The sequence below is a fragment of the Haemorhous mexicanus genome, chromosome 3, assembly GCF_027477595.1.
Source record: "Haemorhous mexicanus isolate bHaeMex1 chromosome 3, bHaeMex1.pri, whole genome shotgun sequence".
NCBI lineage: Eukaryota > Metazoa > Chordata > Aves > Passeriformes > Fringillidae > Haemorhous > Haemorhous mexicanus.
The window spans coordinates 43665216-43692555 of record NC_082343.1 but is presented as its reverse complement, the minus strand read 5'-3'; the positions used below and the strand labels follow the sequence as shown (position 1 = coordinate 43692555).

Sequence of the window (27340 nt, the reverse complement as noted above, 5' to 3'; positions counted from 1 at the left end):
CCCAGCCCACTCGGCCCCGCGCCTCCCGGCCGTCCCCGCAGAGCCGGGGCAGGCCTGGCCCGAAGGGCCGTGCGCCACCCGCCCGCCGGGACCCGCCCGCAGCGCCGCCCGGAGCCCTCCAGGGGGCGCTGCGGCGGCGGCCGCGCTCGGCGGTGCCGCGCTGGCCGAGGGGCGGTGCGGGCGGTGCGGGCCCGGCATGGAGGCCAGGATGAACCTGCCCCGGGGCCCCGAGAACCTCTGCTTCGATAAGGACGAGTTCATGAAGGTGCGCGGGGACCGGAGGGTCGTGGAGGGGCGAGTGGCGTCCTGAGGATGGGGGCGGCGGGTTCCCTGCGGGAGAGAGCGGCCCGGAGCCTTGGTGGGGATTTTACAGCTCCGCCAGGGCCCTTCCCCCGGCCGGGGCTGCGAGGAGCGCCGAGGGTGTCACTGACAGGGGGATCCGGGATCCAGCCGTGTCCAGGTAAGGCCGGGCTCCGAGACTGACGGGAGCGAGAGGCCTCGCTGCTTGGAAAGAGTAGAGTACTTCTCAGTACTGAATTTCCGCTCTTGGCTGTTGTTTCGTGGTTTGTTTGTTTTTTTTAAGTCTCCTGTATTTTGGAGAGCTGAGTCTTTGGATATTCAGCCCCATGACACTCTGTGCTTTTCAGCCTAAAATCCGAGAGTTTAACTACTGCGTTAAGAAGCCTTTTTCCCCCCAGGGCTTTAGTTTGGTCAACTCACAGGCATACGGAGTACTTTATTTTGGGTGTGTTCCTTGTGTGAACTGTTTACTTACATCCTTCTCTATTACCTGTTTCAGGCGGATTTTGATGTTGATCACTTTGTGTCAGACTGCAGGAAACGTGTGCAGTTGGAAGAGCTCAGAGAGGATCTGGAGCTCTATTACAAACTCCTTAAAACTGCTATGGTGGAACTCATAAATAAGGACTATGCAGATTTTGTTAATCTCTCAACAAATCTCGTACGTGTTACTGGTTGTACTGTGTAATTCAGGCTTAGTGTGGTTCAGTGGGATTTTTATTTTTCATATGAAAAGTATATGGTTTTTATTTTGGCATTTTATGATTTAAGGCATCTTAAAGTGATGTCTCTAATCCTTGCACTGAGACACCATTCCTGTAGAACTTAGAATTGCTTTACAGAATTGCTGTTGTCCTGTAGTAAATGTTTTAGATGTATGCATTTTGTCTTGAAAAGCTGATTTGTTAGGGAGTTAAGACTCAGGGCAAACTTTGTTTCAAACTGTCAGCACTTTTAAAATTGAAGGAAATAAATTATTAAAATAGAATAACAATGATAAAAGTAAGGCTGTTTTGAAGGATTCTTTTAGCAATCTTTAAACTTTTTGTATAGTCAAAGTATCTTAAAAAATCCCCAACTTTGTGTCTGAAAATTGTAATTGTTCCAATTATACAGATTCAAAGACTGAGACTTAACATACTTCTAAAAGGAAAAATTTCCATAGGAGGAAATTTTGTTTATCTTTTGGCTTTGTGTGAAAGCAGTCTTACTTCTTTATGCTTGTATTTGAGATAACATATTTTTGCATTGGATTAAAAACTGGAAATTATAAAGTAAGTTTTGTTTTCTCAGTTCTCTTTCAGTATCTGTAAAATGATAGGCTTTGTCAGTAATTCACAAATGATCTTATCAAAAAAGTAATAATGTGTTTGTGGTAATTTTTTTAGGTTGGCATGGACAAGGCTCTCAATCAGCTTTCAGTACCCTTGGGACAGTTAAGGGAAGAAGTTATGGTATGATCACAGCAATCATTGTCAGCAGCTTGGTAAACTTCAGCTCGCTCTCATGTGATGTACAGAATGTCTTCTATTCAAGTTAACATTTGTTACAATAAACTTCTCTTTGAAAACTGATGGCTCAGATTGCTAGTAGGAGAAGCATGGTGTTTTCAGGCACTTGTATTGCAGTAAATTTACGTTTCCTATAGTGCATTTCAACCAAGAGATAAAAGGGTTTCTAAAATTTGGCAAGTGAATAGACTCTTGCAAGACAAATCTATGGAGATATCTTGAAGCTGTTTTAATGTTTGAGTAACTTAAAGATGATAGAAAATTCAGATGTAGCACAGTCCCTTTATGGACTTACTTTTCTCAGTGTGTGGTTTAACCATAAAACATCACCCTCTTGAAAATGGAGCTTATTCTGGCTCCTCCACATTGACTTGATATTTATAGGAAGGGGCAATTTTTTATCATCTTGGCAGTGAGTTGAGAGGGATGCTTGCTCCAAAATATCACATGCTTTGTGTCTAACAGTAAACAGGGTCAGCTAGCATGGAGAAATCCTTAGTGCATTAAAAGTACTATTTAAAACTGATTTATAACCTCAGTTGCAAGGTGTAAAAACATAGTGGGTTGATTGCCTGTTTTTAGGCAAAGGTCATTTGTTCTCTGTAAGGTAATAAAAGAATGGTTATGGTGGAAATAATTATATTTGCAGTGGCAATACCTAAGGAGCAGGTTCTACTTTTAGTTATTTAGCTGTATTTATGGCTTTTTCACTTGAAGTAGTGTAGCTGTTATTAGTCCCATGATCTTTTTAATCTGTGTCTTAAGTTTAGATTTTTTTTTTTTTAGGTTTTTTTTTTTGACCCTTAAATGGGAAGCAAGTTTTACATACTTACTTTTTCTCTCACAGAGTCTTAAGTCATGTGTCAGTGAAGGAATTCAAGCAGTAGATGACCGCATGACTAAACAAGAAGACATTAGAAGAAAAAAGGTACAACAGATAGTACTATCTTTAAAAGATCATCCTTAGGATAACTTTAATTTTGCCATTAACCCAGAGAAAATGAAATTAAGAAAGTTCTATGCTGTCTAGATGCACACTGTGCAGGATTTTGTACTTGTGAAATGTATTGACAGTTTGGTTGACAGACTTCATATTTTACAGTGTCTGGTTGATCATAAATCTTTGTTTTACTGTAGTTACCCAAAACATGTGTTTGATTTAGCTGGATTTTTTTATTTTGTAGTAGTTGCTCTTGTTTCTGACTGCAGTAGCATATAAACTTACTTATTATGAATGAAATTGAAGTGCATCTGTTTAATTTTTATGGGCAGGAGACACACTAACATTTGTCTTTGTGTTCTGAAAAACATCAGGGACTGGAACAGCTGTCCTATATCTGTGACAAACATTTATTTGTGGTGTTTTATGGACATATGTGAGCAATACTTCAACTGAGACATGACTCAAGTGTTAAAATAAAGGGAGAAAACTTAAACCAGAAAAAACCCAAAGAACTAAGAATATCTAAAATATTTTCTTTAGGTGATGTCAGTTGGGATTGGGGTTAGACACAAAAAAAATCTTTCTTTAATTACAGATGTGTGTCCTGAGACTTATTCATGTTATTCAGTCTGTGGAGAAAATTGAGAAGATTCTACATTCCCAAGGCACTAAAGAATTGTCCTCATTGGAGGGAAGCAGGTAAAGCAATTGTAGTGTTGTGTTTTGTTTGTAGTTGATGGGACTAACTTAATTTCATGGTGTTGTTGAAGGTGAATTTACAAGCAGTAGGATGTATCTTTAGAAGTTTAACTCTGATGGAATAAATTATTGTGATTTTAGTATTTTCTTGGTTTTAATCTTCCTCAAGGCAGTCATTCACAGAACGTGTAACTCAGACTCCAAAGTTCAAATTACTCGTAGTGCTTTCAGTAAGCAAGCTTTGTGAAGTTAGTGTGCAGTTATTTTATTTTACTTTATTTTATTAGAAGTCACAAATCCTCTCATGTCTGAAATACTCTCTATCGTTTATTCCAATGTCATTTGTAAGTGAAACAAAATATTTTCTCTTGTTTTCCCTGCTTATGTGTAAGTGAAAGGTTTGCTGCAAGAACAGCTGAAGGCAGGCAAGGCAAACCTAGTACCCAAGGAAGGTTGGTGACAAATTCCAGTCAAACCTCTTCCTCAAGCCTTTGCTGAGAATTGCAGGATGTCGTTCAGCCAATTTTGGAACTGATGTACCAGTCATGCACTTGAAAGGCTTGACTGAGATGCAAGTACAATTTAAGCTGGAGAGAAGACACAGTCTGAGACTGTGTTCAGCTCAGTGTGCTGAATCACATGGTAGGGGGGGGTGGGTGTGCCAGAAAGTAGGTTGATACCTAGAGGGACAAAAGCAGATGTTTTCAGTCAGGTGAGGCACTTTGCAGAATTAAGTTTGCAGTTAAGATCATACTTGAACAACTGAAAATTCGGCTCATTATTGGAATTGTGTGGACTTGAGAAGGGCAGGGCTGTTTCTCTAGAGATAATTATCATTAGTTTTACTATATGACAGAGTAAGAAAGAACAAATCTGGATGGTGAAGGTCACCTGGTGCAGTTTCTGAGCTCTCTTAAGACTGACTTTTCATGTGATAATAAAACTGCCATTTAGAAGAAAGTGCTTCATACTGCTGAGGCAAGAGCTTATGTTCCTCTCAGCTTCTGCTTCACCCACTTCAGTTAGAGCTGCAAAACAGCGCTAATCATGTAGCGTGCTCCAGATCATTATTGCTTGATTGCAATAATTATAGTAGTACCTATCAGAATTCAAAATATTTAAACTACAAAAAATTGAGGGAGAGCTCTGTCTGTTACAGATGAGAAGGAGTTGGTTTGAAAGGATCTAACTGTATATTCTCATTTGTATCATCTCTCTTCTAGTCCGCTTCTAACTGGACAAGTTTTAGAGAGAATTGCCACAGAATTTAATCAACTACAATTTCATGCAGTACAAAGCAAAGGAATGCCTCTTTTAGACAAAGTGAGACCAGTAAGTATTGCATGACGCTTAACACTTGCACGGTCAAGCAAAGCCAGTATAATTGGAAGACAAATGCCTGTTTCCACAGAGTTGTATTGAATTAATTTATGGAGAAAAATGGGTTTCATGAGGTCATTTTTATCAGTTGACTAGAACTATTGCTTTTTCTGAGGATTTATGCCCTGTTTGCTTACTTCTTTAGGATAAATTACTGAGAATAAGAGTGGGAAATACGACAGACGTTTTTGTCAGCCTAATGTATCTTGCAGTTCATCTGCTTACTGATACTGAGGCCTCGTTCTAGAGATTTATGTTGGCTTTGTTAGCTGCCCTGTACAGACCAGAATACAAATGGAATGTGCCTACATAGTGGCTGGCTTGAATGTATTTGTCTTCTCATGAAACTATGCTGGCCATTACTAATCTCCCAGTATGCTCTTTTACCTGCTGTAAAAGATTAATTGATGTTTTGGTGGGACTTTTTTCTTCTATTCATTCAGTGGGGAGAGGGAATAAATGAAAACTTGTGCTAAAAGAAAGCTGTGAATATAGAGATGGGGTAATGCTTTAAGGTGATTCTCATGAGGGTGTCATTCTTAATGGCTTTCAAGCTATTGAGGTAGTTCAGAGTTCCAGTTTGTGCCTCTGCCTGTTGGCAGTATAAACTTGTTTCAACTCCAGATATCCATGGGATCATGTTGTTACATGGACAGTTTACAAGACTTCTCTGGCCACTGAGTTGGATATCAAACTTGGATACTAGCAGCAGTAAGCTGAGTAGCAGAGTAGTGTATGGGGTGGGAGAACATTTGTCACGTGGCTTCCTTAATGGTGTTTGCCAGGACTTGTGTCCTGTACCTGTTGTTGCTAAGGCTCATCAGAATGTAGCTTTCGTGACTAGTCAGCAGTTGGGTTCCTGACTTTGCACGTTCAGTACAAATTGCATGAATCATTTTAGGATGGATGGACACAATACAGCATGTAAAAAGGGAGAGAAGAAATTTTACTGGCTATATTCATAGTTCAACTCTGACTGCCTTAATGTTGCTGAACTTCTTTCAAATGCAGAGTTATAGGGCCAGGAGTATATCTGTAGGTAGTGTAGCAATGGACTCATTGCTTCTCTGGTCAGATCTAATAGAAAAGATGTCATGGGAGATCAGGAAGAATGGTTTGCAAAAAGGAGAATATGTGTAGACTGAAGAAGCTGTTTGGCAGAAGCCAGAAGGGATCTAATTTCTTTGGTGTTTGTTAGTGTCACTCAGTGTCATTGGTTTGTGGTAATTTGACAAGTAGTGCTGGGTACACGCTGTCTGTTTAGTCTGTGACAGGGATAAATGCCACAATTGTTATCCCTGGTCACTTATTGTAAATCTTTTGTTTATTGTCACATACTGGTTCAGTTGAAAGAGGAACAATTACTAACTTATTTCCTCACGATAAAGCAGACCTGATATAAGTTACCATTGAACTTTCAACATGTAGGAAATAATAATTGCCTTTAGCTTTAATATAATAAATCCTGTCTTATATAGCATCAGTAGCCCATTAAGTTTGTGTTAATGGTCATTGAACACTGGCAGTTATCAAATTTTTGTACTTTTCAAATAAGTATAGAAAGCTGAGTTAGGCACATCTGGATGAATTTGCTTCAACAATGATGGCAGGCTTTGATTTTGGCTTTTTCTGACTCTCTTTGTAGCGCATAGCTGGAATAACAGCCATGTTGCAGCAGTCTCTGGAAGGGCTGCTCTTGGAAGGTCTTCAAACGTCAAATGTTGACATAATACGCCACTGTCTACGCACTTATGCAACAATTGACAAAACACGAGATGCAGAGGCATTAGTTGGCCAAGTGCTTGTAAAACCTTATGTAGATGAGGTAAGATAACATAAAAAAATTCCATTTGTTTTCCAAACATGCTTATTTTTCCTGTGAACCTCCAGCTTTTGTTAGCAGCTTCAGAATATCTTTGTGGAGAAAACAGGAGAACTGAGCCACAGCAAAATGTCAATTTGGTTGTTGTTGCTATTTAAGAAGAAAAGGATGGAGGAATTCTCTTACCTGCCTGTCACCAATTTCAGGTTATATCCAGTGTGGATTCTTTTTCTTACCTCCATTTTTCTTGGGCTAAAGAATCAAAAAATCAAACCTCTCCCGTTTAGGACAGGTTTCCCCTGGGTGTCTGCTACATGCTGTAACAGCTGCTATGGTGTGGGACATGACACTTTCCCCTCAGTTTTCTCAGGATCTATTCTTTCACCACTTCTGCACCATTCTCTTGTTTATGTAGCAAGTGGCAAATGTGATCAGACATGTGGAAGAATACCAAGAAACAAGCTGTTGTTCTTTTCCTACTGTCTTCTCTTTATGGCAGAGATTAACCCTTTTCACTGAGTATGAGGCACTGTCCACACAAACTGATTTGCTAGCTGAGTTAAAGGCTTAGCAGTGTCACAAAAGATGCTTTGCTTTGGCTTGCCTGTATTTGGGATTGGACGAACCACCTCAACATTTAGAAGGAGTTTTTACTTTAGTCTGAGTTTGATTAGCTTTTACCAGTTCCCTCTTCAACTTGACAGTTAAAGAGGGTGACAGTGATGTGGCAGTGGTTGGGAGCTTCAGGTGACAGTGATGTGGCAGTGGTTGGGAGCCAGACACAGTGGCTCACATTTAAAAGAAAGTATCTCCTTCCCATTTTTGGGGCCAGTCTTGGCAGTTAAGAGTGCTGCTTTAAAGGAATTAATAATTCAGGCCGGCAAGTTATACTTGGAAAATATAATGAAAAAAAAAAGTAATATGCTGACTATCCCAGTATTTGAGGTTATAGTATTAAGAGTTTTGTGAGTCTTGCATTACAGCACATTTTGTATTCACTTTTCTGGCATTTAACATTGAACTGTTCTTGGCAGGTGATGGTGGAGCAGTATGTGCAATCCCACCCTAACGGCCTCCAGGCTATGTACAATAGGCTGTTGGAGTTTGTTCCTCATCATTGCCGCCTCCTGCGGGAAGTAACAGGGGGAGCAATTTCCAGGTAAGTATCTTGGGCTTCTCAGCTGCATGGAATTCGCAAGTATCATATGCCTTGAAATCCTTTGCATTATCAGCTTTCATGCACTAATGATTTATCTGGCCTTTCCTGAAGATTCTAGTCAAGTTTGATTTGTATCTCATGCCTCTGTTTCTCAAAACAAAACAGTGAACAGACTTTCCTGGTGCTGCAGCCCAGACCTTCAGAGGAAGCAGAGACAATCCTGTATTTCAGTAGTAGATGTGAGTCCTGTGCATAATAGAATGTGTCAGATAACTTGGTTTTTTGAACCCATTAAATATGATTGTACACATCATCCAAGGAGAAGAGCATAATAAAGCTATTAAAATATAAGTTCAGAAGTTATTGTGTTGTTAGTGCACATCAGAAAAGTGGGAATGGTCCTCAGAGGTCTGACTGATTTATTGCATGTACCGAAACTAAAGGTTTAATTTATTTGTGCTTTCACTGTGTTCTCAAAAAGTGCTTAATTCCTTATGCAATTAAATTGCCTGTTTTTCAAGCTTAAATAATTCAGTTCTACTGAGTTGTATCCATTTATTCATTTGTTTTTGGGATGGTTAATACAGCAGACTGCTGTAATTAGCAGAACTGGACGTAGCCCCTAGGGACTGCAGAATTACTTTTCTAATTAGTCATCCATTGCTGAGCTTTTTATGACTCCTGAGTTTTACTAACATTTTAATTCTTTCAATCCCTCAGCAAGTTTTAATCGTTCTTTTAATAATGGAATGTTTCTACTCTATAGTGCAGTGTACTAAATTGGAATTGAATGCTTTTATCTCTTCTTCTCTCAATTTTTTATTTTTAATAATCAAGGTAGCTTTTAATCTTTTGATCAAACACAATATGTATAAATACAGTTTGGAACAATTAGGAAAAAGTTCTCTTTTCATTGCATTAGTCACATTGTTCCTACTTGGTAGGTCTTGAAAGTTTGGAGCTATTAAAACTTGAATTATACCTAGGATTTCTCAGCTGAAATGTACTAATTTTCCAGTACACACTTGCAAAATATATAACTGATAAATTTTTAAAACACTTTAAGAGTTACAAAAAAACCACCTCGGGTTTGATGAGACTGTAGAATCAGATAAGGAATCTTCAAAGGAAGAACAGTTTAGGGAATCACTGTAAATATGTAAAAAATTTTCATTGCATTTTGTCTAGTGCAGTGCATCTATTTTTTAGTGATTCCTGCCTCCAAATAGAAGCTTGGTGGTAAAATATAACCATGGAATAATTGCAATTTTTTTCAGTGAAAAGGCAGATATTGTTCCTGGATATGATTTCTTAGTGAACTCGGTGTGGCCAGAAATAGTGCGTGGCTTGGAAGAGAAATTACCATCACTTTTTAACCCTGGAAACCCAGATGTGTTTCATGAGGTAATTAATTTTCATTTTTTCCATTTCTAATTTCTGTGACAGGAATTGAAAGAGTTATGTTCTCTAGCTTCTCCCTCCCTGCTGCTTTTGTCTGAATTCATGTTGTAGCATGGCTTGGAAGAAGAGGTTATCTCAAACCACTTGGTTCAATTTTTATACAATTAATTCTCCCCTCAAGTTTCTTAGGACAGCTCGTACAGAAGTTATTGGACACCATTTAGTCCGATGGATTAGTGTTTATTTTGGGAGTAGAATTGCAATGTTATTGAAGGTGGGCGTAAATGACTCCAGTGTTCGGTCAAGTCTAGAACCACTGCATAGCAGGAGATGACATATTAATTAAATACCTGGGTTGCAACTTATTTTTTACTATGGAAAGATTTTAAAAATTCCTTGTTTCACTTGCTTGTTTTAGCTTTTGCTCTCTTGCAGTACTGAAGATTATGTTGTGATTATAAACACAAGTCAACTAAAACCTGAAAATACTTGGCAGCGCCATCAGGTTTAGAAAACAGAGATAGTGTTCTCTAGTATCACAAGCTTACATTAAATAATGAATTTAAAGTACTTGTCACTCTTTTATTTTCTTCATTCGTGGTGCTGCTCTGACTCTAAAACATAATCTTTTACTAATGGTGAAATAGATTTCTTGGTCTAGTATGAAGATCTGTTCTGGCATTGCTTCACTTGTGACTTATATGTCACAAGTAGAAAAAAGGAACTCTCTGCTTTTCCTCATGTCCTGTCTGCTTGTGTTTAACCATTACTACGGAAAAACTTGGAGTTTTTTCCCCTGGCAGTTTGACTTGTGATTAGTGTGAAACCTTTTATTTTCAAGCTAGAGATGGGAGGCAGTGATAAATTGTCTGAAGGAAGGCATTGTTGGCATATCAGGACAGATGACTTAAGGAAATGCTGGCTTGCCAGTGGAGGTTTATAAGGCATGTGATCCTTCATGTGTTCCTGCAAAACTGCTTTTACTAAACACTTAGATATTTTTTCTTGGAGTTTAAGATCTCTTTTGTACAGATAGATTGAATAAGTGAAGGCAGGTAGGCATGACTGAGTGTGTTTGCAGTGCTGTCTGTGAATAAGAAGCAAATTCCATGGATGTTGAAGAAAGCTGTGGTAGTGCCACTCAAGTGACACCATACTGTGTTCCTCCTCCCGCATGAGAATTCTTCATTTACCATGAAGTTTTAGTCACTCTTCAAGCTTTCACCTTATGCCCTACATACACTGTGAGCCTTGTTGGGCCTTTGCTGTACTGTGCTGCATGATGTACAGGAGTGCATTGTGTCTTCAGAAAAGCTGGCTTTGCTTAAAAGGCTTGTCTTATGTTACACTGAGACTGGCCAACAAAGGCGTTGCATTTATTTAAAAAACACCAAGGAATCCAAAAAAACCCAGTAAAAACCCAGCACCCACCCATGACTTCCAGGTAAATCACGTAGTAAGTCCAGAGTACTTTCCAGACTGCTTTTGACTACTTAAGTGACTCATAGTCATTAAAATATTTTACTTTAAAATCAATACGAAGTTGAAATGCCAAGTGTAAAAATGCTATTACACCTATTTAAAGACTTAATAGTTCTGAATTGAGAGGGAGGGAAAAACCCTTTAAAATTGTTTTGCACTGATGATGAGCCAAGGAATGCTACACAAATTTTAGACAATAATCTTTTGTCTCTGTTTTCTAGGTTGATAGAAATGCAGAACAGGTTTTTTCTCCATGTTTATTTGCATCTATTCCTATGTATAGGTTTAATGCTCAAAAGTTTGAATATGCTGTGTTTTCTGTTAAGGGTTTTTTAGGTGTAGAGGGGAGAGAGGGATTGAAAGATTTGTTTTAAATCCTTTAAAAGTCAGACTGGCAATGTTAAGTATGTTAAAATAAGCATTTGTGTGAGGTGGCTTTTTAAAATAGTTTCAGGTTGATGTGCCTTTATTTGAGTTAGATGTGTAGATTTATGGGTATTTGAAAAGAACACTTCTTTTATCTCTAAACATTCATTTAAGATTAAGTTTAGATTTCTCTGTTTGAGAATTGCTCCCTTTTGGTTCCCAATTTTACTTTTCTTAAATAACTGTGCAGTCAGCAATCCAATCCTAGAAGCTGAAATAGGAACCAATCTCGCAGTTAATTCCCTCTCCTGGATGTAATGTTTTCAATATTGAGATAAATGTCTCTTGAGGTGCCTTCTATTTTGAAAGTGATAGGTCTCTATAGAGTGTTTGGTTTATATCTCTGACTTACACTTAGGGTAGCAGAGCATTAACAGCTTGTTTGCCTTTTTACAGTGCTGGGTTTATTATCTAAGAAAGGAGGCCTGAAAGAGAACTAATCTGTCATTCAGTCTGGGTCTAACTCCCATACCTTTTATAGGTTCATTCTGTTATAAATACAACCAGGTTATGAGAAAAGTAGTTACTTCAAAGCTTGTGTATGCATTTTTCAGAATATTATCTTGACACAGAAACTACCACATCACAAGAGAGGTATTCTGTAGTTATACCTTTAACAAAAGTTATGAATTTACTGAGATACACAATACATGTCCTTTGTTCACAGGACAGTTTTTGAGAGCAGGCCCTCTAAGCAGCAACACAGGGGCTTCTGATAACGTTTTACTGCTTCACAAGAGGCAAAATCACGTGGCTCCTGTAGTGCTCTGGATTGTGGATTGAACCCTAACCCTGCAGTGAAGTCAAAAGCACTGAGAGATTTTCAGGCTTATTTCATTAATTCAGTAGTGGATTTATGAGAATATATGATAGGTTTTATGGCTGTTTCCTATTTTTTTTTTAATAGAAGAAACTTGCACAGAAACAGAACTAGCTTTCAGTTCATTGAAGTAATTTTAACTGCAGTTGTGTTTTGATTTTAAATTTATTTACCTAACTTTTATGGTCTGTTAGCAAGGTCTGTTTTGTATGAAACAACATTTTTTGTACTGTTTTACTTCTGGTTTTCATCAAATATTTGGCTTTCTGCTTTGTGCATGATTTAATTTATTATTTCATTCTTTTCAGTGTTCTCATAGTATTGAGACCAAATCCACTAGTATGTTTGGGGATTAATGTAATTTTTTTTTGCTTGCAACCAACTTAATACTATTCATAAACATCTTATTAGAAGTATACATTGGATGAAGTTAGTTTATCTGAAATTGCTTGAAGTTCTTCTGCATATTTTTGATATTTGCAAAACATTTTTAGGGAAACAGCTCTAGAAATTCTTATAATACAGGTCCTGTATAACAGACAGAAATATTGTGCTTCCATTCTCGCGTGCAGTTGGCTATGTGTACTTCTGAGTTTCATTCCTGATGGTTTCTCCTTGTTGTGTAGATTTATCTGCTGCACCTGACTCTGTTAGCACCACTCCAGTGGTTGAGCTCAGAAATAGTCATGAATCTCCGATCAGTTCTGCTTGATCAGCATGCTTGGACAGTTTTATCCATTTTAGAAGTGTCCTCACCATAAAGTAACACTTTGAAGTTAATTTGGTTTTGTTGTCTCTGCAGTCCAGGCTTTTAGCCTTGTATGATTAGGTGATGAGGGCCAGTGTCAGCCCATCCTGACCCTTGAGCTTAGTTGTAGCATGGTACAGGTGTTCTGCTGAATGGGTGGTGGCCTTCCTTGTTTGCTGGGAGCCTGTGTGACCAGAATGCTCTGTCTGTTCCTGCAGAAATACACCACCAGTATGGATTTCGTACGGAAATTTGAACGGCAGTGTGGCTCCCAGGCCAGCGTGAAGCGGTTAAGAGCTCATCCCTCTTACCATAGCTTTAACAACAAATGGAATTTGCCTGTATATTTTCAAATCAGGTTGGCATGCATTTTTTTTGTTCACTCTTATGGTCACACCTCCTCATTGTTCAAAGTCTCACTTGTCAACAAATCATATGGAAATCAAATTAAGAATTTAATCGTGTCAAGTAACTTTTATATATCTTTCAACAATTTAGCAGAAAACCACATAACTACTCTTTGATATGTACTGTGTTGTTACATCAGATTTCATAAGCTACTCATAAGACTTTCAGGAATAGATCTAAATAAGTCTTGAATTCTTGTTTCAGATTATTTTTCTCCAGTGTCCCTGAAACTAAGCTGTATGTTGAATGCTACTTATGTGAATCCAGAGGAATACTTACTGTGAGGGAAGAAATCTTTTTTCTTAGAGATATAGAACTAAAGGACTTAACTTTCAGCTTTTCCAGACGTAGCATGTTTCTGACATTCTTTTCGTCTCCCAGGATGTACTCCTTAAATTGTATCATTGCCTTCCCAAAGATTGTCCTCCTATTCCCTGTTCCTGAGGAGCTAAGTTGTAACTTCTGGGATATTTTAGTAGCAGGTCTGATGTATCTATAATATTTTCTTTTACAGACCTTGCAGCTAGAAAAGAACAGAGAGACCCAAGAAAGCCCTTTTTAAATTCTAGTAATGTTAGAATTTTAATGAACAAAATAGAATATAAAACTGTATTTTTAGAAAGGGTAGTCTACATGTCTGATTGTAGGGCTGGAGAGCAACCCTCTAGGTAAGGAACAGAACCATTGATGAAGTCTGCTATGACTCAGCTGTGCCATGTGTAATCTGTCTTGGTACAAAGCCTTCTGAGAGCCTCTTAAAAAAACCCAAAACAAACAAAAAGTGGAATTTCCAAAAGAGGGGGAAGAGAAATTGGTATTTATTTTTAACCTGTGTCATTTCAGTGGCCTTTTTTGTTGTACAATTCTGTAATTGGCAATAACACTACCCCAGTCACATTTATACAGTTTCTTTAATCCAGGGTGAATCTACACTTGTGCTGAAAAACTCCATCTAGGAATCTTGTGATTGGTAGAGTTAACATAAGTGACAAGAACATGGAGCTGGGAGCTGGGTCTTAATATTTTGGTGGTTTGTGGTGTTTTGTAAAACTGTAGTCACAACATCTGGTACCCTGATTTGTTCTTTTGCTTGCACATCTGTTCCTGCAGTTGTGTGGTGAACTGATAAGGACCTGTTATTCAGGGGAAAAAAAAGACTGATTTTCAACTCCAGTCAATTTCCCCAAACCACTTAACTGTATAAATATTCATGCTGGCCCAAGGGAAGGGGCAGGAGTATTCACTACATAGTGGTGCACAGACTAAAAGTGTCTGTGGAACTGCAGCCATTATGAACCTTTTAACAGTTATGTATCATTAACTGCCTTTTTTGTTTCAAGTCCAGCTTTTCTAGTAGGAGACCAATTGATCAAACGTTGATAATCTTGCTCATAAAATTGAGATGGAGCTTCAGCATATTTCTCTTCAAAAATGTTTCCCATTAGGTATTCTGAGCTCTGATTGATTAAAACACTTTTAAAACATCAATTTCCTTTAATCCAAGATTACTGTAAGTCTAAATAGTGTACTATTTTGAGAAATGTTTGGATAACAGCAGCTGATTCATCTTAAATGCTAGTGTTCCTTTATATTGGAGTAATCTAACTTTGGAAGTGCCCATGAATTCTTCAGTCCGTAATTGTGAAAATAATACAGCATATTAATTATATATATCCGGGAAGCTTTGTCTTTATGTGTGTTAATGTCCTTTAAGCCATGCAAGATTTTGACTGAACTGTTATCTCACACTTCGGCATTTATAGTTAAGATTGTTTGGTGTTTTCTTTTTTCAATTACAGAAATTCCCCAGAAAAATCAGCCCTTACTAAAGCCTTTAGAAATGATCCTTTGAGGGACAGATGGATGTTCAGGCATTCTTCTGTAGCATTGCAGGCAAAACAGCACCAGTAACTTTCCCACGTTTCATTCTTTTGGTTAAGTCAATATGGCTGATTGTGGAGCTGTAGTGAACCCCACACTGGGGAAATGATTTTCTATGTAAGACATACTCAGCAAAAATTACATTGTTGTTCAAATCTTATTCTGTTCTCTAATCCTTTTCACCAAAAGACTTTAGGACACTGCTCTGTTGATGGAAGCAGGTCATAGGCAGAACTGAGGTTTTGAAGCCCTTTCACAAACATATTTAATTGCTAAACATCCATCCTAGTCCATTAGGAATTTGAGCAAAAACACTAGGTGGGCTCCTGTCCTGATCTGGAAATGATAGTTAAGAGAACTTTCAGAGAAACCCTGCAGGTTTGTAATTACTAAGTTTGATAGAAAGACTTACAGAGTTACTGTGATGCACATAAAATTAAAAAAGAGGAAGCCAGTGACAACAGAACTTTCTACAGGCAAGCCTTAAATGATGTGAGTATGGAAAAATATCAGAGGTTTTAATAACTTTTGCTGTTATAACTAAAAAATTTTGGAGATGTCATTTTAGTATGAGTTGTTTTTTTTTTGCTTTGAATGGTGAATTTTTTAAAAAAAGGTCTTTTAAAGGGGAATCAAACAAAACAAAAAAAAAAAAAACAGGTGTCCTTGAGGAACTATTGATTTTTATTAGGTACAGAATTGTTTGCAGAACTTTATGTTACTGCTCATTAACAAACATGTAGAAATCTGGAGCTCCAGTATCATGTGACATATCTGAAGGTTAAAGAAGTATGTGTCAGTTTGATTGCTTATGGTTTAAAAACAGTAACAAAACAAAAATCTTCTCTCCTTGAAAAGCTGAGGACTTGTCTCTCTGTGAGCTATCATTTTGATGATGTTTGCAACCACAACTTAATAATATCCCAAAGTATAAGCTTTGTATGTGCCTGTAAAATATCAAAGGTTTTCTTTCAAGTGTTTGAATGCTAGTGTTAAGTTGGGCAAAAATAACCCCAGGTTTAAAATCTGTGTATGTACATTGATGGCACATAGAAATAATGCTAAAGTAAACATTGAAAATGTTTAGGCATCAATTTAAGCAACTGTTGAATTGTGATATTCAAAATTTTTCTTTCTCACAGATTCAGAGAAATAGCAGGAGCCTTAGAAGAAGCACTTTCAGATACACTAGAGGAAGCACCAGGTAAACTTTTTTTGCAAAAAATATTTATTGTAAAGGAATCAGTTGTATAAATAGCAGTGATCACTGTGTCTCTTGAGTATTCAGTAACATGCATCCCATGGTTCACATGAGCTTCCTTATTTCTGATTAACTGTTCAAACAGTATAAAACATTGTTCCAGAGATGGCAGTGTGAGAATTCTGGTCAGTGATGACTTTGCTTACTACAAGCCCCCTTTTTAGCAGCTGTCACTGACATGCTTATGGAAGCATCCCCCCAGTGCAAGAAGGAATTATTAGCATTTGACATCTTCTAAGTGACAGCCAAAAGGCTATGCTGGGTTATTGGGGCATATTTTTCTTAATGTTGTAGCACTGTGTAGAGGTGAAAATGACTGTCTCTTGGCAGCATTCAGGCTTGCTGTCATTCTTAGTGTTGGTGTCTGCTCCAAAAATATACATTGATTCATGAGGAAATGAGGAAGTATGCACAGGAAGAATAACCTGATACGTGCATTAGAAGCATATTGTAATCAGAAGAACTAATTTCAGCTAACAGAGTGAATACTTACGAAGAAGATATCTATGGGCCACCCAGATGTCTGTATGTGTGTATCCACACAGGCCCTCTGAAGCAAACCAGGAGGAAAAAATCCTAATGGAGACAAAATATATAAATCTTACCACTTCAGTGTGTAGGCCTGGAACTTGGAGACACATTCCTTATCTTTCTAATTGTATTCTCTAAAATGTTAAATGTAAAACTGTGTAAACTGCTTTAAAAGTATTTTGTTTAAATATGGATATTTGTACAGTATTTTAAATAAATATTTATAGCAAATATCTCATAACTTGGAGAGGAGCAATAGTTTAGTGGTAAGGGAGTGTTATGTTATGGCTGGCAGGAACATCTAATGTAACTTCTTCAAAAGACTGCCAAAAATTATTTTGGAAATGTTATTTCCTAAGTGGATTATTTGGCCAAGCTGTTTCTGCCTTTATTGCAGGCAAATTCTCATTTCTTGCTTTTGCACAGCTACAGGAAGGCTTTGGTGGAATTTGAAATCTAAAGCATTGAGGAGATCATGTTTTAAGAGTTTATTTCACGCAATGCGTAATACATTTCTATCTGATGATTGCATCTTTTAGGAAAAATCTTGGGTAAATCTTGGGTAATGCAATTACACTGATGTTGCATCTTTTAAAAACGTGCTTGGGAGCTTGACCTTTGTTGCCTGATCGTTTCCAGCTGGGAGCTCCTTCTGTCTCTTGGCCACCCACATGGTGTGGACGAGTCTTGTGAAGTGCTGGTCAGATCAGATGTTTGTGCCGCTGTTAGCGCACCGCCTGTGGAAACTCAGCCTGCAGATCTTGGCACGCTACTCCGTGTTCATCAGCGAGGTGAGAGAGCTGCCTGCTTTAAGGAACTGGTGATGGAGTATGTCCATCAAGAAGAGACTCTTTGAAGCAAAATATGTGACCTCTTTTGTGAAGTTAATGGTTTTTAACCTTCAAGCAGTTCATGAGTTTGGCTTCTAAAAAGTATCACTGCAAAATACGTGCTTAGTCACAAATATCAGTACCGTGCAGTGCTGCTGTCTGGTGGTTGCCAAAGATGTACTCCATGCTGCTTAATTCTGCCTCTGCCACTGAAAAAAGAAGCCCAAATCTTAGTTTTCTTCTGTTTGTGTGTTGTTGATTGAGTGAATGAAGTTGTGAAACAGAGCCAGGAAAAAAATAACCCTGCAAATAAAAAGGAGTGATATAATCTGAATCAGTTGTTTAGTATGCAAAACCAAAGTTTCCCGGGCAGCTGACTCAGGATCAATGATCACTGCTTTTGAGCAGAGAAAATGTGCTTTGCTCTTGTACTGCCTGCAACCAGCCATATAAGTGAGCCACCGTTTCTTGTGCCGTAGAGAGATGGTACAATAGAATAATTGGGATTTGAAGAGATTTCTGGAAGTCATTTATTCCCTACTCAAAATAGGACCAGCTTATATGAGGTTGTGCAGAGCCTCTTAAGTTGAATTTTGAGTCTATCCAAACATGGTGATTGCACTCTTTCCTGGAACCCTGGTCCAATGATTGGTTGCTTTTTCCTCCTATGTGGTCAGAATTTCTCTTGGTACAGTACATACCCGTTGCCTATTACTCTCTTTTTGTACCTCAGGGAAAAATCTGATTCTGTCTTCTCTGTACATGCCCCTTCAGTAGCTGAAGACAGCAGTAAGATCTCCACTTATAATTTCTTTTATGACTCAGTGACTTATTCTCTCAGCTAAATCAGCTCATGCAAAGTACTGATAAGTACCAGAGTTAAAAAGAGTGGTCAGGGGAAGCACTTGCCTGACAGCAGAGAGCTTGAGGAGGTGGGAGAAAGGAGTTGTTTGACAGCAGGACTGGGCTGCCCTCTCTTAACCTGAGTTAGACAGATTTGTTCTAAAGCATCCAACTTTGTAGTGCACTCAAATTTTTTTAACATTTACTTTTTGCATATTTTAGTAATGGTATTTGGTAATATCCCTTGAAAATGTGGCATTCTAATGCTGAAGTCTTACAAGTCCTTTATGTTCTGTTTCAGTTTGTCCAGCTTTAACTGCCTTCACTATTGCTAGGGTTCACATTCAATTTCATGTTTCAGGTTTCTGTAAGGCCTATTTCTAGTGAAAATACAAAGGAAAGCAAAAAACCTGTGCCAGTTGGTAGAAAGGAATCTTCTTTAAGCCTCAACCCCAGTGAAGACCAAGGAAATGGCTCTTCTCCAGAAAGTCTGCCATTGTCTTCTATATCTAGTACTCAGCTGATATATGTTGCTGCAGATCTGGACAAACTGCAGGATCGGGTTTGTGCTTTTGACTTTACTTCAAAAGAATCTTCATTGTTGTTTTTGTAATCTTGTAAGGGTATTAAATTGTTTAAAATAATGTACCATTATTTTTATTTTTAATCTTAAATGCCAAAACTTGGGGTGTCTGATACTTGAAATACATGGCCTACTCTGTGCTTATTTGGAATGGCAGATTAGGGACAAACCACTTCAGGTATTTAAATTCTTTTTATCAGTAGCTGCTGGACTTGATTCCTAAAATAATATCTTTCTGAAGTTTTTTGGTGTGAAGTGTCACTCTGCCAATCATACCTTTTCTAGTGAAGTCTCTGTTGCAACTTGGAGTGTGGTGCAACATTCAGCTTTAATGTTTAAGTGTTTGCTGGTTTTAGTCTTTGAGGTTGGAAAAGGTCTTATCATCATGATTATACTTGATTAATGATCCAGAATCTTGAGGAGAGATGTATGTTGTTAATTGTCTCCCAGTAGGGATGATTCCTATGTATTTATTTTCAGTAAGGCTGAATTTTCTGTAATTTGTGAAGTTGTAAATTGCAGGAGGTTTTGTTAATTCTAAATTATTTCCTCTGAGTACAATAATAAGGTAGAGGATTTAGAGTGTAAGCCTAAATTCCTGTGCATATTGTAAACATCTAGTATTGATTGCACAGAGATGCAGTAAAACCATAGAAATTGAGGGTGTTTTGTGATGCACTTCAAACTTACAGGATTTAGGAAAAGTAATTAAAATTTTTATAATATAGCTCTCTTGGTTTTGTGTTGTTTTTTTCAGATTCCTGACATCTTAGACATGATTAAACCAAAGCTTGAAATGATTGGCTTCAAGAATATATCTTGCATTGCAGGTAAAGCTGAGAGGCTCCTTCCCCTTTCTCCCAAATCCTCTCTGCCAAAAAAATGAAATCATCTTTTACAGTTTCATTATTTAGGATGAAAATACTTAATGAAATTTGCCTTCTGTTTAAATCGTTAAATAGAAACAATCTTAAACAGATCTGTTGAGTCTAGAGAATGCTTAACAATTAAAATTCAGTGAGTCTAAAGTGCTTTTAGAATTTTTCTCCAGAAAGTGAGGACTTTATCCTAGAAGATTCATATCATTAAACTTTTGGAATAATTCGGGAAGAACACATAAGGAGAGGCTTTCCATTATCCAGTGGAAACTAAAATGTTATTCTAAAATGACTGTTCTCTCTTAGGCCTGATGAGTCATTTGAGGGAGAGGGTTATCAAAGTATCATAGTTAAATACCTTAACTTCAGAGGGTAGAAGCTATTCAGTATTTTAGCCTCCTTTTTTCTTTCTGGGTTTTTGTTTTGAGTTAGTTTAGTTTTTGGGTTTGTCTCTTTGGTTCATTTGTTTGGGGTTTTTTTGTCTGATCATTCTTTATGTGAAATAAGGAGTTTGATTTTAATTTAATAATTAAAGCTAGGCGTGCATGAGTGAACTAGTCCCTGTCTGCAGGCATAGCCAGGAGTTCTGCATCATGAATTCCGCTGAAATGTCTAAATCAGAACTACTGGTAGATGTCCAAGTCTTTTAGAGATGTAGGAGCTTATGCACATCCCCTGCTCAGTAGGTGGTCTGTTACCAAACACGGCTTTGAGTTGAACATATTCCAGTAATTCCATAGGGAATTTAGAGAGAATTTCACACAGTTTCTTTGGAAGGTCAGAGCCTTTTGGTTCAAGCCCTTGCCTCATTGGTAATACTGGAAAAGCTTTGAACCTGGAGAATGTTACTTTACTTCCCTTGTCTTTCCTTGCCTCTTTCTGTGTTTCTGGCTGAGGAATGGTTGGTATTACTGGCAGTGTTTTTTAAGTGGCTAGTGTGTATATATTTGGTAAGCATGTCCTGTACTTGACACCAGATAGTGAGTAGGATTAGGAAGCTGAGGGGATTCACATCACTTGTGTTGTGTTCGGGCAGGGTAGCTCAGTTTAAACTTCAGCATTTTTACTTTAATAGGAGCCTTGGAAGATTCAAAGACTTCTCTATCAGCCTGTGTGCCTACCTTGAATAACAGGATCATCCAGGATCTCAGTGAGTCCTCCTTTGCATACCTGAAGAGTGCACTGGAAGTTCCAAGATTATATAGGAGAACCAACAAGGTCAGTGCTGCTCACAGATGAAAAAATAAATCTCAGAAGGGCCTGTGGTGAGATTATTGTGAGTTCTTTGAGCCTGTCCATATCTGCTTACAGAGCCCATGACAGTGTCTTCAACCTAGTGAAGTACAGTACAAAGCTGTAGGTATTTTAACAAAGGTATAATAGTCTGTTTTGGGCACTGAGTCTGCTCAGCTTTGTCTGGAATCAGCATGAGCAGAAAGAGCATTCAGGATCACACCCTGGTAATACGAATGGCTGGCACGTGCATCTCTGAAAAAGCTTTGGGTATTTTCAACCTTGTTCTGTATTATATTGCATTGAATAGTGCTACTGAATAATTTTGTGATGGTGTCTTTCCTGTGGATAAGGATCTCTTCATTGACTTGTCCTAAATGGTTTATGTATCTCTTTGCTTTAGGTACAGGATTAGCATTTTTTGCATGTGCTAGAATTGGGTGTTGATACTTTGAGTAAGTAAATGACTGGTTCCTTCTTCCCCGACTTGTTTCCCTGTCATCTGCCAGGAGGTGCCAACTAAAGCTTCACCTTATGTTGACAGTGCTCTTAAGCCCTTCTACCGACTGCAGAATGACTACAGAGATACCTTGAAGCAGCCCATGATTCATCAGTGGTTGGAAGGTGCTCTCTCTGAAAGCACACAGAAGTAAGAAAACCATACAGAACATTATTTGCCTTGGTTAAAAACTCCAGTGTCTTTTGAGCGGGCACAGGAAAAAACAAAATGCTATGAATTAACACAACTGTAAAGAAAATCAAAGTACAGCACTCTTTGGGTGGGATATATTTCCTTTGATTTCCTCTCATATTGCATGTTCAGCAGATGAAAAGCTGGGCAGGGAATCCAAAAACCTGGTTCCTGCTAAGATCTGTGCAAACCATCAGGAGGTGGATAGGACATTTGAAAATGTGGTTAGTTCTGAGAATGCAGCAGTGAACTAAAGATGTGCAGAATTGATGTAAGACCTTAAACTCATTACTTTCAATTAAAGTTACTAACCTTGTTACTTTCAATGAACAGTGATTGGATTTACGAGAACTTGAGTTCTGCTGTCCTTTGTCTTCTTTAATGTATGCAGTGATTATCCAACTTTTTAGTGATTTAAAAGCTTTGGGCTTTTTAAACTGCTGGAGAGCTAATTGTTTACAGTTTTAATAAGGCAGTGATAAAGTAATACTTTCTTTAGCAGATCTTCTGTTTCCTAGTTAGCATCTGGAGGGCTTTTGAACATGAGTAGTCATATGCATTAGGTCCCTAATGGATTTTTTTCTGTCAGTCTAGCTGTATTTTAAATTCTTATTGCTGCATTTTAAATTCTTACTGAGCAGGGATTTTGCATTTTGTGACTTCTGCCAGTTTAAGCATGCAACGTGAGACAGCAATACTTGTTCCTATTTGAAAGTTCTGCCAGAAAATTTCAGAGGATTCCTCCTGCTTTTTGTGCTGTGGACCATTTACTCTTTGTGTTAGCTATATTTTTTTTATCTCTAACCTTGCCTAAAACTAAGGAGTCACCTTAGCCTATTTGGATGGGTTGTTTTTTTTTTTTTCTTTTCCCATCTTTATAGTTTTGCTTTGTTGGTTTTCTTTGACCTTTTTGACCATAGATGATAACATCAGAAGAATCCATGCAGGTTAAAGTATTATGTGTGCTTTCTGTCTGTCCTTACATGGTTTTTCCCAATAATTCTTTGCTTATTATATTGTCTGTTGGCTGCTACTGAGGATAGATTGATTTTTTTTTTTTTTTCTGAGATTTAACCACATAGTAATACTGAGGTTTTAAGCCGTAGTCAGAACGCGAGTTTTTTCTTGTCCTTTGCCTCCTTATGCCTTCCTACTCTTCCTCTTCTGGTACCTTTCAGAATAGACATAAAATTGTAAGACAACTTTACACTTTCACCAACCGTCCTTAAAATTTTTCTTAAGCATTTTGGACAGAGCTCAGCTTAGGTTAGGTTGACTGCACTGGCCATTTTCATTTTGCACAAAACCTCTTTTTTCAAGCTTGGTGTCTCTTTACCAGCTTTTAGTGCATGGAAAAAAGCTTATTGTTATTTGTTAAGTAACATTGCTGAAGAACTGCAAAGATTCCTGGAATCTCAATCCACTCAAGTTTATTGAGCTGAAATATCTTGGGGTGAATTCTTGTCTGTCTCTCTACATCTGTGTGCCTGGTTAGTCTTGCTTTTAAAGCTTCAATAAATCTGGTGACACCAGGCAGAGTAGTTGTTATGTAGTTCCTTGGACCCAACCAGAGCTTTTTTGCCCCCCAAAAAGCAGTTCTTCACTTTCCAAAACTTAGGTTAACCATGGTGGCAGTGGTTAAATACCAGTAAGATTGGCAGGTTCATTTCTTAGCTCCTTAGAATTTTCTGTCAAATTCTATTTTCATGGTTTGTTGCTACTATTTTCATCATTTTGTTTTAAAATATCCTCACTGACAAGTGACAAGTCAAAGAAACGGAATTTCTTACATGGAGGAGTATTGTAGTTTATTTATTGAGAATGCGAATGCAAATAATTAATTTCTTGCTGTGATAATACATTCTTATGTATTCACATCCAAATGAAAAAAAACAGAAAAGAGCATAAACTAGTTAAAAATCACTGGGGGCTAAATTTGCTTAAATGGCAAAGGATTTAGGATTTCAACAGAAGTAGGAATTAATCACAAGTGAGTGGGACTAGGAAATACCAAGATATGAAAAGAGGACACGACTGACTTTTACTGGAATACTTTTGCTTTTCATAGGATGCTGTCGTGAAACAAGTTTCCATGGCACTGAGCACTTTTTCTTTAGCCATCCCTATCTAATTACTCTTTTAAAAAGCTTTTCTCCTTTTTGTTGCCTCCTTGATTAAAATCATCAGGAAGATTGTTTCAACTCTTAATTCTTACAGTAATATTTTTCATAGAGAGGCTCTTTGAAAGTTAATTATTTTAGCAAATTACAGAACATAGCTCAATCTGGTCATTTCTCTCATGGGTATTTGATTTTCCATTGTTGCTCTGTTTTCTCTTCTTATTGTTAACTTGCTGTCCTGGGCATCTGTGAATTTGTACGATATGCTGTTCCCACTTAGGCCTGGGGTTTCAGTCCATAAGACTTCTTGAACTTTTGTTGAGTAGTTTATGTTTGTGTTGATTCTATGCTTTCTTTAATGTGGATTCCTTCTCCATGGGCCATGGTGTTTTATTTTATCTCTTCCATTTCTAAATTAGGGTTCTTCTGACTTTTCCTGCCAGCTTCCTGAGACTCCTGTTTAAATCAGTTTCTTCATTTTAGAAATAGGCATTTCTGACTGGTGTGCCTATGTGTGCTGTCATATACACTTTTATAACTTGCCTAAAAATATGTGGGGTTTGGTCTGTCAGGCTGGTATTCCTGTCCTGTTTATAAAATTGAGTATTACTCAGTAGTCTATTGATTGTAAAGAGGGGCTGATTTTGACTGTTTAAAATTGAGCAGTTGCATTCCTTGGTCACTATTGAGTACAAACATCTTGAACAAGTCAAAAATGTTGTGATGAGGAGTCTTCAAGACTGAATAGTCATCTTCAGATTAACCTCTGGAACAAATAATGGAAATCCTGGTTAATCTTTAATGCTAATAAGTAGCTTCTTTGCAAGGGAAGCCATTCCTTCTGGCATTGTTCAGCAGGGCTAGTGATGTACTTCTGTGCATGAAGCAGGCTCTTATGTAGAGTGGAATTTTTTCTTTCTCGTTAACCTTCCTTATTTCAGGTATTACGAAACTGTATCTGATGTGCTCAGTTCCGTTAAGAAAATGGAAGAGAGTCTAAAAAGGTTGAAGCAAGCAAGAAGAACTGCAACTTCAAACCCTGTTGGTACAAATGGGGGCATGAGTGATGATAACAAAATCCGACTCCAGCTGGCCTTAGACATTGAGTATTTTGGAGAACAAGTAAGTTACGACAAACGAGTTTCTTAGTATTATTAATAGTTTTGGAAGGGAGATGGAAAAAGAAAGGAAACCTTGACTCCAGTTTTGGTCTTGAAAGCTTTGCTGGTGTGGGTTTGGGTTTTTGTTTTGTGTTTTCACATTTGTATAAAGGAGGTGATTTCAGATCTTGGTGATTATAGATAGCGCTTCAGCAATGCATACTTTCCTATCCTTCCTTGTACAAATGCAAAGCTTATATTTCTTACTACTTAAAATTCAAGTACTGCTCAGTGCTTGGAAGCATTAAGAAGAAACACTGTCTTTACAGATGAGTGGGCAGGGACCTGACTTAGGTCTGATAGGAGCTTCTTTATGGCCCTTCTTTTGTTTGTCTTCTGTCGGGGTGTTTCCAGCCTTGACTTTCTGCATGGTCAGGGACTGTTCCCAAGAGCTGTGAGGATGTCAGCCTGATTTGCTGTGCTGCATAACTCTAAGTGCTTTTCAGTGCCAAACACGAAATTTTAAATAGCAAAACATAGAAGAAAATATTCCAAGAAATGTATGCAGTAGCTACATTAAAATGTATAAACATACTGTTTTGTACTCCTTTATTTCTAAAAATCATATCTATTCCAACTAAGAGTCAAATCATATCTATTCCAACTATGATATTCTATCATAGCTATTCCTATTAAGAGTGTATATAATTATGCCAAGGAATTGTCTGATCTTATTTATGAGCAGATACTGTTGATGCATTCTAACAGGTAGATCAAGTCTGCTTGTGTGTGAGCAGATGCTTTTCTCAGAAATGAGACTAATCACAGTTGGGTGGAACTGTGGAGATCTTACTAACGAAAACTAGTATCTGTCAGCTTTTGCCTGGGGTTAAGCTTTTGTTCTTCTTTTCCATCACTGCAGTGTGAATTTAAGCTGAATTGGGACAGATTATTCATAATCATTTGGGAGATGTTTTGGTACATGTGACTATTACAAAGAGGTTCAGCAGCAAACACCTTTTCAGAATCACTTCATTATGGTTTTAGTTAGATCCAGATTTTTCTGCTTCACTGCACTCTTAGTTTTTTCATGGCCATATTTTTCTTACTGTCAGAACAAGAGATTTCCTGGCTAAGAAATGACTTGCAGCAACCTCTGTAATTGTAGAGTTGTTTTTGTCTCCCAGGAAGTGCAAGGCTAGAACCATAGGCTTTTGCAGCCTATTGAAATGCTTTCACTGTCATGCTGTTGGCTCTTCTTGGATGTATTCACGTCGATCTTTAAAGTATTGCCCAGAAACTTCATTTGGAGTTGGATAAAAAAGGATCAGTTGAAATCAATGCATTAAAACCAACTGCAGCCAAGTTTCTCCTTCTGATTGCTTCACTGGGAAACTTCCAGCTGGCTTTAGTTACAAGTTGCCTAGAAGATGTTGAAATATTTCCCTGCAAGACACTTCTGTAACCAGAGAGACTTAACTGAGCAAAGTTGGATGCAAATATTTATAGTTTGCAGTATATGCAGTTGTGTTTTTTACCACATGTCAGTACAGGACAAAACATAGGCTTCACTAAGTATTTTAAGTAGAATAATTATTGGGTTTTCATTTTTTTAAAGAAGATTAATGGGTTTTCTGTATCTTTTTAGATGCGAAAGATGGGACTGGAAACAAGCAGCATAAAAAGCTTTTCAGCCCTTGCAGAGCTGGTTCTAACTGCCAAAGATCAGGCTACAATGGAACCATCCTAGATATTTTTGACAGCATGTGATTGAAGATAAACAATGTCCCTAAAAGAGAGAGAACTCTGCTTTGTTTTACCAAATAAATAGCAATTAAGTGCTTCCTAAAGTATCTCAAGCAGCAAATCAGTGTATCTTATGCCTTGATGAACTTGCTTCACCAAAAGACTGAGACTTTATCAGTTATCCATTATATGGAAAGCAATCAAAGTTCTAAACTTTCTGCTATTGAATAAAAGTAGAAGAAAATGTTTTTCTTATTTTTGTTGTACAACTTGAAATGTACAAGAACAAAGTTCTGTTTTGAAAATAATATGTAATAAATTGTCTTCCTAACATTTGATGTACCATATGTTTTTGAATCAAATGTATTGACTGATGGCTGTGTTACAATCCACTCCAGAGGCAAAGTAACTGAGGTTCTTGTTAACTAAACCCTTGATTAGAGTGAAAGGACACAGAGTGACCAGACTTTATGTGTATGTGTGTGTGTGTGTGCATATATATATATATATATATATATATATATATATATATATATATATATAT

The 27340-nt window shown here is 37.7% G+C and overlaps 1 protein-coding gene across 3 annotated transcripts; it reads left to right on the top strand.

The window, feature by feature from the left end:
* The first annotated feature begins 133 nt into the window (after window positions 1-133).
* On the top strand, window positions 134-27129 carry COG2 (component of oligomeric golgi complex 2). Of its 3 annotated transcripts, none has more exons than XM_059841569.1 (18): window positions 134-265; window positions 800-961; window positions 1689-1754; window positions 2659-2739; window positions 3350-3453; window positions 4677-4785; window positions 6479-6658; window positions 7690-7814; window positions 9092-9218; window positions 12910-13049; window positions 16123-16184; window positions 17412-17563; window positions 18807-19007; window positions 19786-19858; window positions 20982-21124; window positions 21649-21788; window positions 24892-25072; window positions 26699-27129. In XM_059841569.1, the coding sequence occupies exons 1-18, from the start codon at window positions 197-199 to the stop codon at window positions 26798-26800; spliced, it is 2217 nt and encodes a 738-aa protein (XP_059697552.1). In that variant the 5' UTR covers window positions 134-196; the 3' UTR covers window positions 26801-27129. The 3 variants fall into 3 exon arrangements, with proteins under 3 accessions (XP_059697552.1, XP_059697554.1, XP_059697553.1); XM_059841570.1 differs by lacking the exon at window positions 134-265 and adding an exon at window positions 309-460; XM_059841571.1 differs by lacking the exons at window positions 21649-21788; window positions 24892-25072; window positions 26699-27129 and adding an exon at window positions 21543-21569.
* Window positions 27130-27340: the final 211 nt, after the last annotated feature.

Excerpts from the sequence above, each read along its gene's own strand:
- COG2 (XM_059841569.1), top strand. The coding sequence starts at position 197 with ATGGAGGCCAGGATGAACCTGCCCCGGGGCCCCGAGAACCTCTGCTTC. Across the intron at positions 266-799 it reads ATAAGGACGAGTTCATGAAG|GCGGATTTTGATGTTGATCA; the intron begins GTGCGCGGGGAC and ends TACCTGTTTCAG. Across the intron at positions 7,815-9,091 it reads ACAGGGGGAGCAATTTCCAG|TGAAAAGGCAGATATTGTTC; the intron begins GTAAGTATCTTG and ends AATTTTTTTCAG.